The sequence below is a fragment of the Rhinatrema bivittatum genome, chromosome 8, assembly GCF_901001135.1.
Source record: "Rhinatrema bivittatum chromosome 8, aRhiBiv1.1, whole genome shotgun sequence".
In the NCBI taxonomy this organism is placed as follows: Eukaryota; Metazoa; Chordata; class Amphibia; order Gymnophiona; family Rhinatrematidae; genus Rhinatrema; species Rhinatrema bivittatum.
Genome location: NC_042622.1, coordinates 271,668,223 through 271,684,202, shown reverse-complemented (window position 1 = coordinate 271,684,202; position 15,980 = coordinate 271,668,223). Strand labels below are relative to the sequence as shown.

At 42.6% G+C, this 15,980-nt stretch overlaps 1 protein-coding gene across 3 annotated transcripts in view; it reads right to left on the bottom strand.

Annotated features, from left to right (window-relative positions):
- Positions 1 to 15,980, bottom strand: part of MELK (maternal embryonic leucine zipper kinase) — a 265,917-nt gene that overhangs the window by 232,372 nt on the left and 17,565 nt on the right. For all 3 annotated transcript variants that reach the window (XM_029610905.1, XM_029610904.1, XM_029610906.1), the window contains 2 exons: positions 2,518 to 2,625; positions 752 to 837 (listed from right to left, as the gene is read on the bottom strand). In XM_029610905.1, the coding sequence (XP_029466765.1) occupies positions 752 to 837; positions 2,518 to 2,581 (150 nt within the window). In that variant the 5' untranslated portion in view covers positions 2,582 to 2,625. The remainder of the gene's footprint in view (positions 1 to 751; positions 838 to 2,517; positions 2,626 to 15,980) is intronic.

The window sequence follows — 15,980 nt, the reverse complement described above, 5'->3', positions numbered from 1 at the left end:
CAGGGTGACCTACACAGCGAGGTAGATATTACCATAAGAAACTTGCTGAGCATTCTGGATGGACCATTTGATCCTTTTCTGCCATCATTACTATGTTATGCTAGGATTGTTATCTGCAGTTTGTTTTTTGGTAGTTGTGTGTTGCTGGAGTTGCAATAGCCAAGGTACAGTTGTGCTCAAAAGTTTACATACTCCTGGCAGAATTTGTAAGCTGAATAGCATTTAAAAAAAAAAAAACAAAAAAAAACAAAAACATAAGTGATCAGACAAAAAAACTGTATGTGAAAACTGCTTGCATAACCTTTGAGGTCACCTGGTTGTAAGGGCATAGTTTCACTATTAAGCACCACCAGAATGCTTTCTCAGTCACTGGTACTATTTGGTTTTCCACAGTCGGCGTAGTCTAGTATGATTCCACAGCTCTTTACCACAAATTGTGGATATAAGGCAACCATGTTCCCTTTTATTTTCCCAACATGTAGATTAAGTTTACACAGCACCTAAAGGATTTGCACAATGTATGCCTCATTTGGACTGAATGAACTTTGCTCTGTTAACTCTTAACTCATGTTTTTCATTTCTCCATTTCGTCTTCTCCCCTTTATATATCAATACTCCCTTTTACCTCTGCCCCTCCACCCCCCTTCAATGTTTCTTTGCAGCATCATTTAGCTGTTCCTCCAAACTGCCTTCACTGCTAGTTATGGCTCCCCTCCTCTAGAACCGCTTCCTCTCATCCCCGAGTACTTACCCCAAGAGAAGTTTTGTCCATGATTTTGACTGCGACCTTTTCCCCTGTTAGAATATGGCGGGCAAGTTTGACTTTTGCAAAGCCACCTGCATTTACCAAACAGAATGCTTTAGAAGCAAAAAGTAATTTCATTTTTTGTTAAACAAAAAGAATGCAACAAAGAATGCAGACGGCCTTCTTAACCAAACCAGTGCACAGTATAAAATGTTTGTAAATGCATTGCCAAAGTGTATATCAAGGACCTTTAATATTTAGATCCAATCATTGATATACCCTATACTTTTTGTAAACCCCAATTTAGCTGTAACAGTTTGAAACCTCTGCTGGAAAAGTGAGATAAAAACTATGATGAGCATGTGCTCCCTATTCCAAACAGTCACGCAGCAAAAACAAAAAATTTATATAAGATGCAGGTTAACTGAGCATGTCAAAAGTAAAGTACCAGATAATGGAGCTTTCAGTGTATTTGTGCCCATGAAAGTAGAAGCATAGGTCAAAGAACCTCTCCAAGGGTAGAACAGCACAATGAAGATTTGTTCTATGAGCAACAGCACCTTAGTTACAGGAGCTAAACAAACATAAGTAGCTGTAATTTTAAATACTTGCTGCCAAGATCTCAGATTGTCTAGAAGATAGTGTAGTGTAAACAGCCTCTGCATTTGAAGCCAATATGAATTCATGTGTTTCAATGGATTTACGCACTGGTTTGTTTTTAACTTTTCATAAAGGGAAATTCAGCAATTCTCAGTATTTTCAATTCTAGTTGCTCATATTAATAAAATCCTGTTATACAGTTTGGTATTACAAAACAGGGTTAAATTATCAAATTTTCCCTATTATAGCCATTAAATATACACACAAAGAAACTAATATTCAATATTATTGTCACACATTTATTATAACAAAACCCATATATATCAAACTCCTATCTAGACAATTAAAATCTACCTCTCAACCAGTTTGTATGTTTGATTATAGATGACTGGTATTGATGATCAATTGAAGAAATGAAAAAGCTTTTGAAAATGGTTGAAAGTCGCCAGTATGAGTAAAAAGGACATATGCATATTGAGTGATTATATTGGTGTTTGTGAAGTTTATTCTTATATGGTAAGTGGATAGATTTATTTTTGGTGATATTAGGGAATAATTTTTGGGTTATGGAGTAATTAGATGTATTGTTGTTCTAGGATGAGAGTGGAAGAATCCTTATTCAGAAATAGTGTTGGTTAGTCCCTGAGGAAGCCCTTATGAGAGAGGGTGCAACAGAGATAATCTTTGGACTAAAGGGAGAACGTGAAGACATCATGAAATGATACAGTTTTGAGAAAATGAAATTAAGAAATAAAGTGGAATATAAAATAAGAAACTAATTATGTGGGATATAAAGAAAAACATAAGTGCAATATTATTATTAAATGGTGCTATACATGTTAATGGGGTATAGTAGAGAGATTTTAATTGTCTCGACAGGAGTTTGATATATGGGTTTTGTTGTGTGAAAATATTGAATATTAGAGTTATACAGTTTGGGGCATACTCAGTCACTCCCATGTTTAAACTTGTGAACTTAACATAAAAAAAGGTTATAAGGAGCTCTTAGGCCCCCTCAGCATGGGGGCACAGCTTGAGAATTTGACATAAGCAATGCAGTTATTTTTTGGGGCAAAGTACCTTTTTAAAAATGTATTTTGTAAGTGAACCACCACTCTTCCCTTTAGGTTGGTAAATATTAAGACTAATCCAAATTCAACTCTTGCACGTACCTGCCCCAATAGTCTCATATAGGTCATAGTACTTGAGAAGTTCTTCATAGTCATCCACAGCCATCTTGATTCAAATAAGATTGAGGAGGGAATGTGCGAGCAGAAAACCTGGAGATGAGATCGAGTCATGGTCCCATAAGCATCTGAACAATCTTTACATTTTTCTCGGTTTCAACATTCTTACCGGAATCTATAAATTCATCTGGTTGCATTTCACTTTGCCAGAATGGTTACCTTTATTTACTGTGGATGTGTTGAGCATCGTCTTTACTTAAATGTTTTTGTTTTGGGTGTGTTTTTTTTCCACCTAGCTATTTCATTCACAACTATTGAAACTGCAAAAGTATCTTAAAACTACATCTTTACCACCATATCATTTCTACTCTAAATAAAAGTACCTTTACACTCCAGGAACAAAATAGTTAAAACAGCTAAAAATAAGATGCCTCAACACTCAAACTAACATTGCTTATAACTTTCAAAACACAACTTCTGTCCAATGTCACCAGGTTCTGCAACACATGCAAATTTTGTTGCTTTAAGTATTTTACTTTCACTTTATGATGGAAAAGGAAAACGTCAGCTAAGAATGCTTTTGCCTGGTAACTTATTCCTTTGGTCTTTCAGCTCAGTCTGGAGCCAGCATGCCATGAGCCTTCTTCCTTCATAGCTAGCCACATTAACAGGCCTCTAGCAGAGTCAGATTTCAAGTACCAGCAGAACCCAGTGTGTGTTCTTGAGCCATAGCAGGAGACTTCCTCCCTCGGGCTATAAGTATGGCTTGGGTAGCATATCCAGCAAGCTCCCACGGACCCTCACATTACAATAACCAAATCTAGGAATGAAACTATTATTCCTAGCAATGCATGGCACTTCTGCTGGATTAACATTACAATTTGTACCTAGTTGCCTGATCTGTAAGTAAGATGGTCTAAAGGTCCTTTACTAATGATGCAGATACATCCACTATGCTTAGGGACCTGTGTCTTTGGTTTTTAATTTTTCCTGGAAATTTCAATGCGATTTTAAAAAATTTAGCCATTTTTCCATCAACTTTTATCACATTGAAATCCCCAGAAACAAGAAAATAAAAAACTGAAAAAAAAAATCTAACTATGCTGTGAGAACAGAGCTATGAGGTCAGAGACAGCGTTTGTAGTGTTCTGATACTCCCTGTAGGGAGATGTCTAAGGTTTGGTGTAAAGAATAAAATTAAACATGCAGGACGTTTCTGGGTTCTCATTTCTGAAGCAATTCATAGAAAAATATGACAGAACATACCATATATCTAATCTACCCATCCACAACTATTCAGCTTTACAACCCCTATCACGCCCTTAGAGATCCTTTGGTTCATCCCATGCTTTCTTGAATTCAGATACCATCTTCGTCTCTACCATCTCACAGGGAGGCTGTTCCATGCCGGTGCTTCCCTCTCTGTAAAGAAATATTTCCTAAGATTACCAAGTCTACCCCCTTTCACCTTCAACCCATGACTCCTGCAGATAGAAACCTTGCAAGTATTTAAATGCCTATTTCCCCAAGGACATACATATTTAAATCTCTACCCATATGCTTTAGAACAAAGACCACTGACTTTTTTTTTAATTTGTATTCAACAAGATGCATACACAATTTAATACACATTTGTTACCAAGACTCCAAACATAATGATATCACAGCAGATCTATACCAATAAACCCAAATATATTAAGAACATGTACACCTTGCCATTTCCCCTCCCCCCCCCCCATTTTATTCTCCCTTTCACCTCTGATTAACCCCATTCCCAATCCCCTTCCTTCTCCCTTTTATCACACTCATACCCTCACTCATATCCTCCTACATCCCCAGTCCATGAAAGGCAACAACCCCATACAGATCACCAATATAGCCCTGCAGGCAGCTGACAAAAAAAAAACAACACATAGTTTCCATGCTCCCACATAACTTACTTTACGTCTAGCATCTAAATCACTCTAGCAACATATAAAATCGGACATTCTATTTAACCATGAACTCAACATGGGTGGTGCCTCTTCCGACCATTTTATTCACAGACTTGCATGCTACTACCAAAGCAAGAGAGAAAAGGGGCCACTCCCTTATTCAACCCCTGAACAGACAATTGCCCCTTGAGGAAGCACCACCCTCATACATACCCATGTGTCAAAGCCTAATCCAAAAGGGGATCACTTTATAGCACTTCAAAAATCTATGAAGCATAGTACCATTTTCCAGTCTACACTCGATACCCAACGGCGTGTGTGACCTTCATGTGATAGTGTCAAAGATCATCCCAATAAGCATGGCTTAACTTTAAACCATATTTCTCGCTAGGACATATCAATAAGAACTTTGTGCATAGACAGGCAACATTCTGACACCACTTCTGGGGAATTTAGTTCCTTAGTCCAATATCTTCTGATGACTGCAAGGCCCTCCAGGGACAAATGTTTACATATTTCATGCCATTAGAAGATAGAAGTTTTGGACTCTCCCCCACTGTCTGTACTGTGTTCACAAACGCACATTCCCTCAAGATCCAAATTGCTCCACTTGAGACACTCCACATAATGGTGAGCTTGTATAAAAATAAATACAGCTTTCAAAGAAGTGCCTCAATAAACCATGTTGAATTTGCAAATTCTGAAAGGATCACCACCACCAAATCAAAGTCATAGAGATAAGCAACTGATCATAGTCCAGCATTTGACCATTCTTGAAAAAAAGGTGTTCTTTTAGTTCATAACCAGTAACAGCAGCTACTGCTGCCCTTTTTGGGCATGTTAAGTATGACTTTTCTTGCCACCTCCATATTAAGAGCACAGACCAAAATAAAACATTGTTCCTTGCAACCTCAAGACTGCTTTCTTGTGTGTGAAGAAAGGTGACCACAGGCAAAGAATGGCTGCTACCATGTCCCTTTAACAGTACTTGAAAATACCTGTGAGTGCCATACCACAAGAAAAACACAGCCGACATGCATTATAATATTTTAGGCTGGGTAAACCAAGCTCACCACCCTCATTATGGATCAGCTTCAATATCCCACTTGGCAAATCTCCCTCTCCAAACAAAAATTTAAGGAATGCAGATTTAAGGGAGGAAAGACTTGTTCTGGATAACCAGCATGGCAACATACGCAATGTATATAGTATATAGTAGAAAGGATCATTTTCAATAATGTCCATCTTCCTATAAACAAAACAGGCAGATCCTTCCAAATATCCAGCTAGATCTTCATTGTTTATTACATATTAGTGATGGGTCTCTGGATATCCACACCACCTATCCTCTGCCCATTTAAAAGGAAAATCACCCTGCCAATGACATGGGAGATCAAGGTCTAATGCTAGCGATTCCAACTTATTGCAATTTATTTTTACCCCTGCAAAAGGATGAAATTTCAAGAAAAGAGCAATATGGCTCACTAACAAAAAGATGTCAGAGTGAAATCTTAACGGCACCCAAAACAGGGACCCAAAGAAGTGAAAAAACTGTGTCCACGCTGGGTTCTGACCATCTGAATGAAAGATTGCCATATATTTATTTTTCAACTTTTGCCAGTTTCACCACTTTTGGAGCTTTCCAGAGAAAAACATCTTCAAGATAGTTGCTGTTCCTGCCTGCAAGCTGTGAACATTGCATGCTTGCTCCCAAGGACTTGCAATATGTTGCTTTGTCAGCACACGTAGTGGGATAGCAATAATGCTGCAGTTGGGACAAGATATCCAAAGCATGCAGGGAGTGCCATTTTGGGCTAAGGGTAACAGGTGTGTCTTCTGAACTGCTACCACAAAAGAAATACAATGAGCTGAATAGCTGGGTGAAGCTATTAGAGAAGGTGAACCTATTACATGGGTAAAATGCAGATGCTGCCACCTGCAGGAGCCAAGGCAAGTGGTAGTGTGTGCCACTTGTAAAGGTGATCTGCACATGCCTGACACCACAACCCAAACCAATACCCCCTTCAGCATTTGAAACCCTGTGAGAACTGCAAGAAATCTTGTCACGATATATTGGTGCAGTGCCAGATACCAGGAAGTCAGAGGATCCCAATCATAGGAAACTGAAAAGAAAGCAGGGGAAGTCACCCACCTCTTGGGACACATGTGAGTAGTGGGGCTCTGCTTATCGATCCGTTTGAACTCCCTGTGCTTCGGTCACCTCAGAGGCCCTCTGTGAGACCTGATCCAAGTAGCGTTTCTCCGATGAGGTTGGTAGAGTTTTGCAGCCCAGAGGTGGTGGAGGGAATGTGAGGTGTGGAGGTTGGTAAGTTACCCCCGTTGCCGAGCAGTCATGAATCCTGGGAGGAGCTCAAAAAGGAGGTGGCTGTTGTAAACAGTCCCCTTACCCCAGCATCCGAGCTTATGAGATAATGATGGAGAGGCCATGTGAAGCCTGCCTCAAGCAAGTAGAAGCCTGGGAGGTGAGGAGTGGTCAACCATGCGTTGCTACCTTGGTGGCCAGCAGCATCATGTGGTCTTGGGAAGGGATGTGAAGTCCAGACTTCCACAACTGTTAGCCATGCAGGATTACATAGATCCTGTAGTGGGCACATAGGCAGAAACCACTTTAGTAGCTGGTGCATCGCCAATCTAGTCGATTTTAAGTCCAGAACCAGATAGGAATTCGATGGAGAACAAGTTGGCTGGTATACTAACTTTCCTCAGGTGGATTTATCCAAGATTCTTATCTGCCCAGAGCTGCTTACCATGGATGTCCATTGGGTGCCCCAAGTTACTCAACTGGTCTAGAGAGGAACGATGGGTACAGGAGTATGGTTTGAATACTGGTGTAGACTCAGAACCAATGTCAGGAAGTATTTCTTCACAGAGAGGGTGGTGGATGCCTGGAATGCCCTTCCAGAGAAGTGGTGAAGACTAAAACTGTGAAGGATTTCAAAGGGGTGTGGGATAAACACTGTGGATCCATAAAGTCTAGAGGATGTGAATGAAGAGGAGAAGAGGCTCAGGGGTGGCTGCTTGCGGAAATGATGGCTACTACCTGGAGATTAATAGGGATGTGAATCATTTTTTGACGATTTAAAACAATAGTCAGATATATTTTAAATCGTCAAAAATAGTTAGAGCCGTGATACAACATTTCCCCGATTTATCGTCAAAAAATCGTAAATCCGGGAGGGGGGAGGGCGGGAAAACCGGCACACCAGAACCACCCTAAAACCCACCCCAACCCTTTAAAACAAATCCCCCACCCTCCCGAACACCCCCAAAATGTTTTAAATTACCTGGGGTCCAGTGGGAGGGGTCCCGGCCCGATCTCCCGCTCTCGGGCCACGGCTGCGTTAATAGAAATGGCGCCGGTGGCCCTTTGCCCTTACCATATGACAGGGCAAAAGTAGCGCCGGCGCCATTTTGAATATTGGCAATACGGCGCAAGTGCAGGAGGTCGCTCCCGGACCCCCGCTGGACATTTGGCAAGTCTTGTGGGGGTCAGGAGGCCCCCCCCCCCCCCCAAGCTGGCCAAAATTCCCTGGGGGTCCAGCGGGGGTCCGGGAGCGATCTCCTGCACTCCTGAGACGATAGATCACACGATTCACATCCCTAGAGATTAATATCCTTATTCAATAAACATACACACGGTTAATGCGACGCCAACATTGCTGTAAGCGTCAACAGCAAGAGGAAATGTGGAAAAAAGGATTTGCATCCTCAAAAAAGCAGGGGAGTAGCTTGCTTGTTACGGCGGTTCCTACCCCAAACCAATTAAGCCTGATACTTCACTTTCAATGCATATCCAGCATAGCTCTCTGCTTCAATGGCAGGGAGAATGGAGAATGAAGAAAAGAAAACCACCAACAAGGAATAAAATACATACTCTTGGTAAACAAGCAAGCATGGGTGTACCTTGCTTATTACGGCGGTTACTACCCCGAATCAATTGAGCCTGATACTTCACTTGGAATACAGATCCAGTGCAGTTCACTGCTTCAACGGCAGGTGGGAATGAAGTAAAGAGGATTTATATTCAGACAACCAACAAGGACTGAATTGCACAGGCAGGGTAAACAAATGGGAGTAGCTTGCTTATTACAGTGGTTACTACCCCAAACCAATTAGCTAGATACTTCACTTAGATGCAGCTCCAGCACTGCTCTCTACATCAATGGTAGGGGTGGAAGGGAATTGGAACCAAAAAGTACCAATAAGGGCCCTGACTTCAGCGGTCAGAGTAACAGGTAAGTATGAAAACAATTAGGTCTGAAAGCTTGCTGGGCAGACTGGATGGGCCATTTGGTCTTCTTCTGCCGTCGTTTCTATCCATATGTGCCATTGACTTGTGTGTGGTTGAGCTGGAGCACAATGATTGGATTGCTGATGAAATATACAAGAGGATCAAATGTGAACCCCATTACTGATGGTTGGAACAGAACCATCCCATAGTCCAGATCAGTGTCCAACACCAACAATGGAAAGTGGGCCACTGCATAAAGAAGCATGCAGTGGAGATCACTGATGTAGATGGGTAATGTCACAGGTTGTGTTCAGGATCTTACCTGGAGGCATCACAGTACAGGTGCCTGACCTGGTATGGTGCAGCCCTTAGCCTGGGGCTACTTCAGTGTCTTAATACATGAACATATTTTGTTTACAGTTCCTGTTCTCTGCAAGTTTACTGATACAGTTATAGTGGTCAACGACAAGAGTGATAATTATGGTTATGTTCTTTTTTGTCTTCGTTCTCAGTTATTTTAAGGCATGAAAATTCCCACAACCTGTTACAAGTTAGCCTTTTATTATAATATTTGCACTGGGGAAATTATTCTCTGAAGATGGCCACCAGCTCAGGAACCAGAAGCCGAAAGATTGTTTTGGAGATTATCTGAAAAATGAAATGTTTGTGTTCCATAGAAAAATAGTTTACTAAAAAGGTTCCAAAAATCTGCTCTGTTTTGTCTCTTGCTTTATTCTTTTCTGTATTAAAATGTGTTTGCAAGAAGACTGTCTAACTTGTTTTCTTTTAGGTGAGGGAAGGAGTGGTGATTCTTCCCAGGGAATCACTTTGTTCTACAATAGAAGAGTAGTAGCTCTCCACCGGGAGCCGTAACATCTCATTCTCTCTGCTGGAGAGTATAACCTTTAGGTATTCTATAATGCTAACCCTTTTCTTCTTCCAAGGGTATAGTAAACCTGCTTCATCTTATATGTTTCCTGTCAATTCCCCAAGGATTGATGAATGCTGACCCTTGTTCCAGTAGTGATCAAGGGATTTTTCTATGGTCACCTGTTGAGTTCAGTAGAATCAATGGATAAATGTTTTGATTGACGACTGCTGAAAGTAAACATCTGTATTGCACCAGGTAGTTATAGTGATCATATCACTGTAGGTAGAGGTTAAGTACTCAGTCATCGTGTTTCAATGTATTTCATATGATTTGGGATACCTCAAGATCTTTAAGGATGATTTCTTGAATCTCTACATTGGGATTCCTCTCAAAATACTAATGAAAATGGTGTATTGTAAGTGGCTACTTTCCTCACCAAGGAGAAAAAGTCTATGAACAGTGTGTGGATCTTGTTCTGTGCTAACTGATTTATTTGCAGGTGAAATGGCGGAGATCACAGGATTGGAGAGGCTCAAAATGCAATTTCATGAGCCGCCCCAAAACCAAGTTGAGGTCCCAGGAAGGGGCCGGAGGGCGCAGTGGAGGTTTAAGGTGGAGCAAGCCCTTCAAAAAGCGTGTTATGAGGGGTTGTACTGAATAGGTACATCTCAGACATCTTTATGGAAGGTGGCTACCGCACTGACATGTACCCTGATAGAAGTTTAGAGACCTGACTGACAGGTGCCAGAGATAGTCCAAAAACTTCGGTGTGGAACAAGTGAAGGGATCGATGGACATGGAAGTACACCATATCGCAAACCTGTTCCATTTGTAACAATAAGACTGCCCTTGTGGAAGGCTTCTGTGAAGCTACTAGGACACGGGAAACCGGCTCTGAAAGGTTAAGAGGTTGAAGGATTAACCTTTCAACATCCAGGCAGTCAGGGAGAGGGCCTGGAGGTTGGGGTGATGAAGGCAGCCGTTGTTTTGAGTGATCACAAGCGGGTCCCTTCCCCACAGGAATGTGCCGGTGTACTGATAGGTTGTGGAAAATTGGAAACCAGACCTGGCGTGGCCAATGAGGGTTATGAGAATCGTTAGTCCCTTGTCCCTTTGCAACTTCACGAGTCTTTGAAATGAAAGTGAAGGGTACTCATAAAGGAGACCACTGGCCCACGAGAGGGAGAAAGCATCTCTTGGCTGAAGGTTTTGGCTGTGAGTGAGAGCGCAGAAGTCCCTACTTTATGGTTGTGAATTGACACAGAGGTCTATGTGAGGGTAACCCCAACATTGAAATATTGAGTCCGCTACAGTGGGATTGAGGGACCACTCGTGCGGTTGAAAAGTGCGACTCAGCTTGTCTGCCAACACATTGTCCACTCCCGGCAAGTAGGTGGCCCTGAGGTACATCGAGTAAGAAAGGGCTTCCGCCCATATCTGTGCAGCTTCCTGACACAGGAGGTAGGAGCCCATTCTACCTTGCTTGTAGATGTACCACATGGCCACCTGGTTGGAAAGATTTATTTATTTATTTATAGTTTTTATATACCGACATTTGTTTAGTAACCTCACATCAGCTCACAAATAACAAACATTGCAGCTGTGCGAACTATAACAAAAATATGCAATAGTGTTGTACAATAAACTTATTTAATCGGGGGGAGGGGGGGAGGAGGGGTAATAGTGGAAACAATGGAAGGGAAAAAATCAAATAGTGGTACATAGCAAATTCTCGCTGAACTTATGTCTAAACAAACAGAATGAGTTTTATAAAACACAATTGGAAAAGAGAGAAGCTGGGCCTGAGAGAAAGAAATAGGATAGAAGTCTTATGACCAATTGAAATACAATAGATATGAGTAGTTGCTAATAAGACAATAGGTGTGGTGAGAGAGAACCGGGATGTACACTTAAGTTAGTGGGCAAGGCTGTGGAGTAAGAGAGAAAGGAGAGCGTAAAGTTAAGTATAAGCCTGTAGGAAAAGCCATGTTTTCAGTTTTTGCTTAAATTTTATTGGGCATGTTTCTTGCCGTAGCTCCAAAAAGTCCTGAGAGCATATCTGATTGCACGAAGCTCCAGGAAATTGATTTGGTGTTTGGCTTCCTCTGGAGACCAAATGCCCTGAGTTTGCAGATTTGCAACATGTGCACCCCAGCCAAGGTTGGAGGCATCTGTTGTCAAGGTTATTTGAGGGTCTGGAGCCTGAAATGGAAGGCCTTGAAGCAGATTGGATTGTTTATCTACCAGGCCAGCGATAAGCGGAGCTGGCTGGTGATGTGGACATTGGCTGAGAAGACAATCATCTGTGATTTTAGAGTCCACTGCATTACTCTCATGGCAAGGCAGGACATATGACCCAGTAAGACTAGAAAATGACGTACAGTTTAGTGTTGTCGAGACTGCAGTCGATGGGCCAGAGAAGCGAGAGTGAAAGCTCGATCCTGAGGTAGGAAGGCTTTCGCTTTTAGAGCGTCCCAAGTCAGTTCCTATGAATGATAGGGTTTGAGAGGGAACTAGCCTGGATTTTGGATAGTTTGAGAAACCCTAGTGAGATCAGGGTATGGCACATGAGACAGACATCAGTGCAGCTTGCTGAGTAGGAGCCCTGATCAACCAATCGTCGAGATAGTGTCCAGTCTACCCCTGACTCCTGAGAAAGGCAGCTACCACTATGAAGCACTTGAAGACTCGTGGGGCAGATGCTAGGCTGAATGGTAACACTCAATATTGGAAATGTTTTGGGCCTACTAGGAACCTCAGGAATCTGCGATGTGACAGAGTAATTGAAATGTGTGTAGACGTCTTGAGGTCTAGAGAGCAGAGCCAGTCTTCCCTTTGGAGAAGGGGAAGAAAAGAACCCAAGGTCACCATCTTGAACTTTTCTCTTTTAGCTATTTGTTTAAGGTATGAAGATCCAGTATTGGGCAAACACCACCTGATTTTTTTGGTATCAGGAAATACTGGGAATAGAACCCCTGCCCCTGTTGGGAGAGGAGCACTGGCTCTATTGCTTGGGACTGGAGGAGGGGGGAGACCTCCTGCTCCAGGAGTGATGAGTGGTTGGATGCTCCCCACGTCAGCAGAGGTGGGGAATCCGGTGGAACAGAGAGAGAAAGTTGAGGTGGTAACTTTGGGCTATTACAGCGAGTACCCACTGATCTGTGGTGACTGTATGCCATGATGTGGAGAAGTGGCACAACAGGCCTCAGACGGGAAAGGCCGAAAGTGGAGGCTGGGACCTGTTCTCTAGGAACGAGTCAGAAGCCAGACACTGGCTGTGACTTCTGTACTCTAGGTTGCCTGGATTGGCCTTTTTGGTAAGGCTTAGAAGGCCAACCCCTGGACGGCGGGGGGATAGTATCTCCTTTGCTGGTAATCTTGTCTCTTGGAGTCTCTCCTAAAAAGATCTTTTGGAAGAGGAAGAGATCAGAAGGCAGTAAGGAGAGCTGGCACAGAGTCTCTTGGTGGTCCTTGAGCTGCTTCACTGCTTCTTGAATCTTTTCTCCAAAAAGATTATCCCTAGAACAGGGCAAGTCAGTTCACTTGTCCTGTACTTCTGGCCTGAGGTCTGAAGACTTTAGCAGGCCCATCTCCTCACACTAGTTCCTGCTGCAGAAACTCTGGAGGCGGTATCGAAGATGAAGTATGATCTGCATATGACATGTCTGCCAGCATGTAGGCCTAGGGCATGAAGCTTGTCCTGGAATTGTAGAGGTAGGGCTTCAGCAAATTCCTGAATCTTCGTGAACAGAGCACTGTTGTATTGGGACATGTACAATTGATAGGAAGCAATGCGAGAGATCAGCATTGAGCCATGGAATACATGTCTTCCAAATGCATCCAGGAATTTTTGTTCCTTTCCTGGAGGAATGAAGAATGAGGTTTGGATCATTGTGCCCTCTTCTGGGCTGACTCCACAACCACTGAGTAATGATCTAATTGAGTTCTCTGGAAGCCAGGGGCTGACTGAACTAAGTAGGTGGCATCTGCCTTACAAGTGACAGGTGCCACAGAGCCAGGGTGCTCCCAATTTCTCTTTAAAAAGTCCAGAAGGATTTCATGAATAGGAATAGACAATTTCCTTTGGAGCATCAAGAAACTGGAGAAGCTCCAGCACCTGATGCCTAGAGTCCTCTTCAGTCTGAAGCTGGAATGGAACCTTTCAAACATTTCCCTTACAAAGTTGATAAAGAACAAGTCCTCTGGAGGAGGACTCTTCCTTTCATCAGGAGGAGAGGGCTGTGAAGGAAGATCAATATCCTGGGACAAATCATCGGACCAAGGATCGTAAGGCTCATCACCAGCTCCCATATGTTCATCAGAAGGGAGTAACTGTGTTGAACCGAAGGCCCAGGCCTAGGCGTCAATGCCTTCAATTCCGCCTCTGAGGCCATCGATGGGGACACCAATGGGATCAGTGACATTGATGGCAGCACTCCCGAGGGCGGAATGGAGATCGGTGTTTCTTCTTCTTCCGATGACAAGGGTATCTGTGAAGAAGGAATTGACCATCAGTTCCCTTGGATCCACCAGTGGAAGGGCACCGATTAATGCATCCATTCTTGCCAATAGCAGTGCAAGCGCCTTGGGTATTGGATTGGTGGCCGGCTCGGGAACTGGCACCAATGGAGGTTTGAACCCCTGGAGTGCTTTACCGATGGCCTCTTGGATCATCCGATCCAATTCCTCACAGAAACCTGGGGCATGGATAACTGGTTCCGGAGTAGGAGGCAGTACTGGCGCAGCCGGAGGGTCTACCGGTGAAAGTGGAGTTGCGGCTCCCGGCACCTGACCAGGAATCAGCCCCATTGGTGGGCCATTGGTTACAGAAAGCACACACCATTAATGACAAAGTTTTTTATGGTAAGGCAATGCCAAAATCCTGAAGGTGATACACAACGTCTGTTGACCCAATGGGAACAACAATATATCTATGACTGGCAAACCCTGGTGCCACAGGGTTTGAATGCAGAAATAGAATGGATAGCTTTTTAAAGAGTAAACATTTCAGTCCTAGGTAAAATCTTTAGGGATTTACATTTGGCCAGGTATAGGCGCTGGCTCCTATATGATTGTTAGGTATGGGGATCCCTTTTTGAAAAGTGACTTTGAAACTTGTTGGCAAAGAGTAGTTTTGCGTTTGATAAATGGTATGAGATTCTCTGACAAGAAAGGTCATTGGCGTGGGATGACTTTTCAAGATAATGCATGGTGATTGGTTCCTGTATGGCGATGTTTATACATAGAACGGCTTTGTGACTGGCGATTGGAATGTGAGTTTGTAAACTACTGATGAATGGGTAAAGACCTTGGGATTTGCGCGCCTATATAACATAGTAGAATCGTTTGTGGTACGACCGGTGATTAGAGCGTGTTAGAGTGCTTGGGAGAGTCAAGTGAAGATCGGGTGTTCAAGTCATCACTGGTAATGTTGTCATTATATTAAATCAGTATAGCGAGCCATAAAAAGTTTCTGTATTAGGGTAGGTGTGGTTTGAGGCAAATCATGATGTCATGCCGTGGCGTCCCATAGTTGGGACGTTGAGGCGTGTGTTTAAGCACTTAAGGGTGGGGACCAACAGGAAACGCTTTAAAAGGCGGCAGTTCAGGAAAAGTTAAGTATTGGGACCCTTACTGTTCAATATATTTATAAATGATCTGGAAAGAAATACGACGAGTGAGATAATCAAATTTGCAGATGACACAAAATTGTTCAGAGTAGTTAAATCACAAGCAGATTGTGATAAATTGCAGGAAGACCTTGTGAGACTGGAAAATTGGGCATCCAAATGGCAGATGAAATTTAATGTGGATAAGTGCAAGGTGATGCATATAGGGAAAAATAACCCATGCTATAATTACACAATGTTGGGTTCCATATTAGGTGCTACAACCCAAGAAAGAGATCTAGGTGTCATAGTGGATAACACATTGAAATAGTTGGTGCAGTGTGCTGCGGCAGTCAAAAAAGCAAACAGAATGTTGGGAATTATTAGAAAAGGAATGATGAATAAAACGGAAAATGTCATAATGCCTCTGTATCATGGTGAGACTGAACCTTGAATACTGTGTACAATTCTGGTCGCCGCATCTCAAAAAAGATATAATTGCGATGGAGAAGGTACAGAGAAGGGCTACCAAAATGATAAGGGGAATGGAACAACTCCCCTATGAGGAAAGACTAAAGAGGTTAGGACTTTTCAGCTTGGAGAAGACACGACTGAGGGGGGATATGATAGAGGTGTTTAAAATCATGAGAGGTCTAGAACAGGTAGATGTGAATCGGTTATTTACTCTTTCGGATAGTAGAAAGACTAGGGGGCACTCCATGAAGTTAGCATGGGGCACATTTAAAACTAATCAGAGAAAGTTCTTTTTTACTCAACGCACA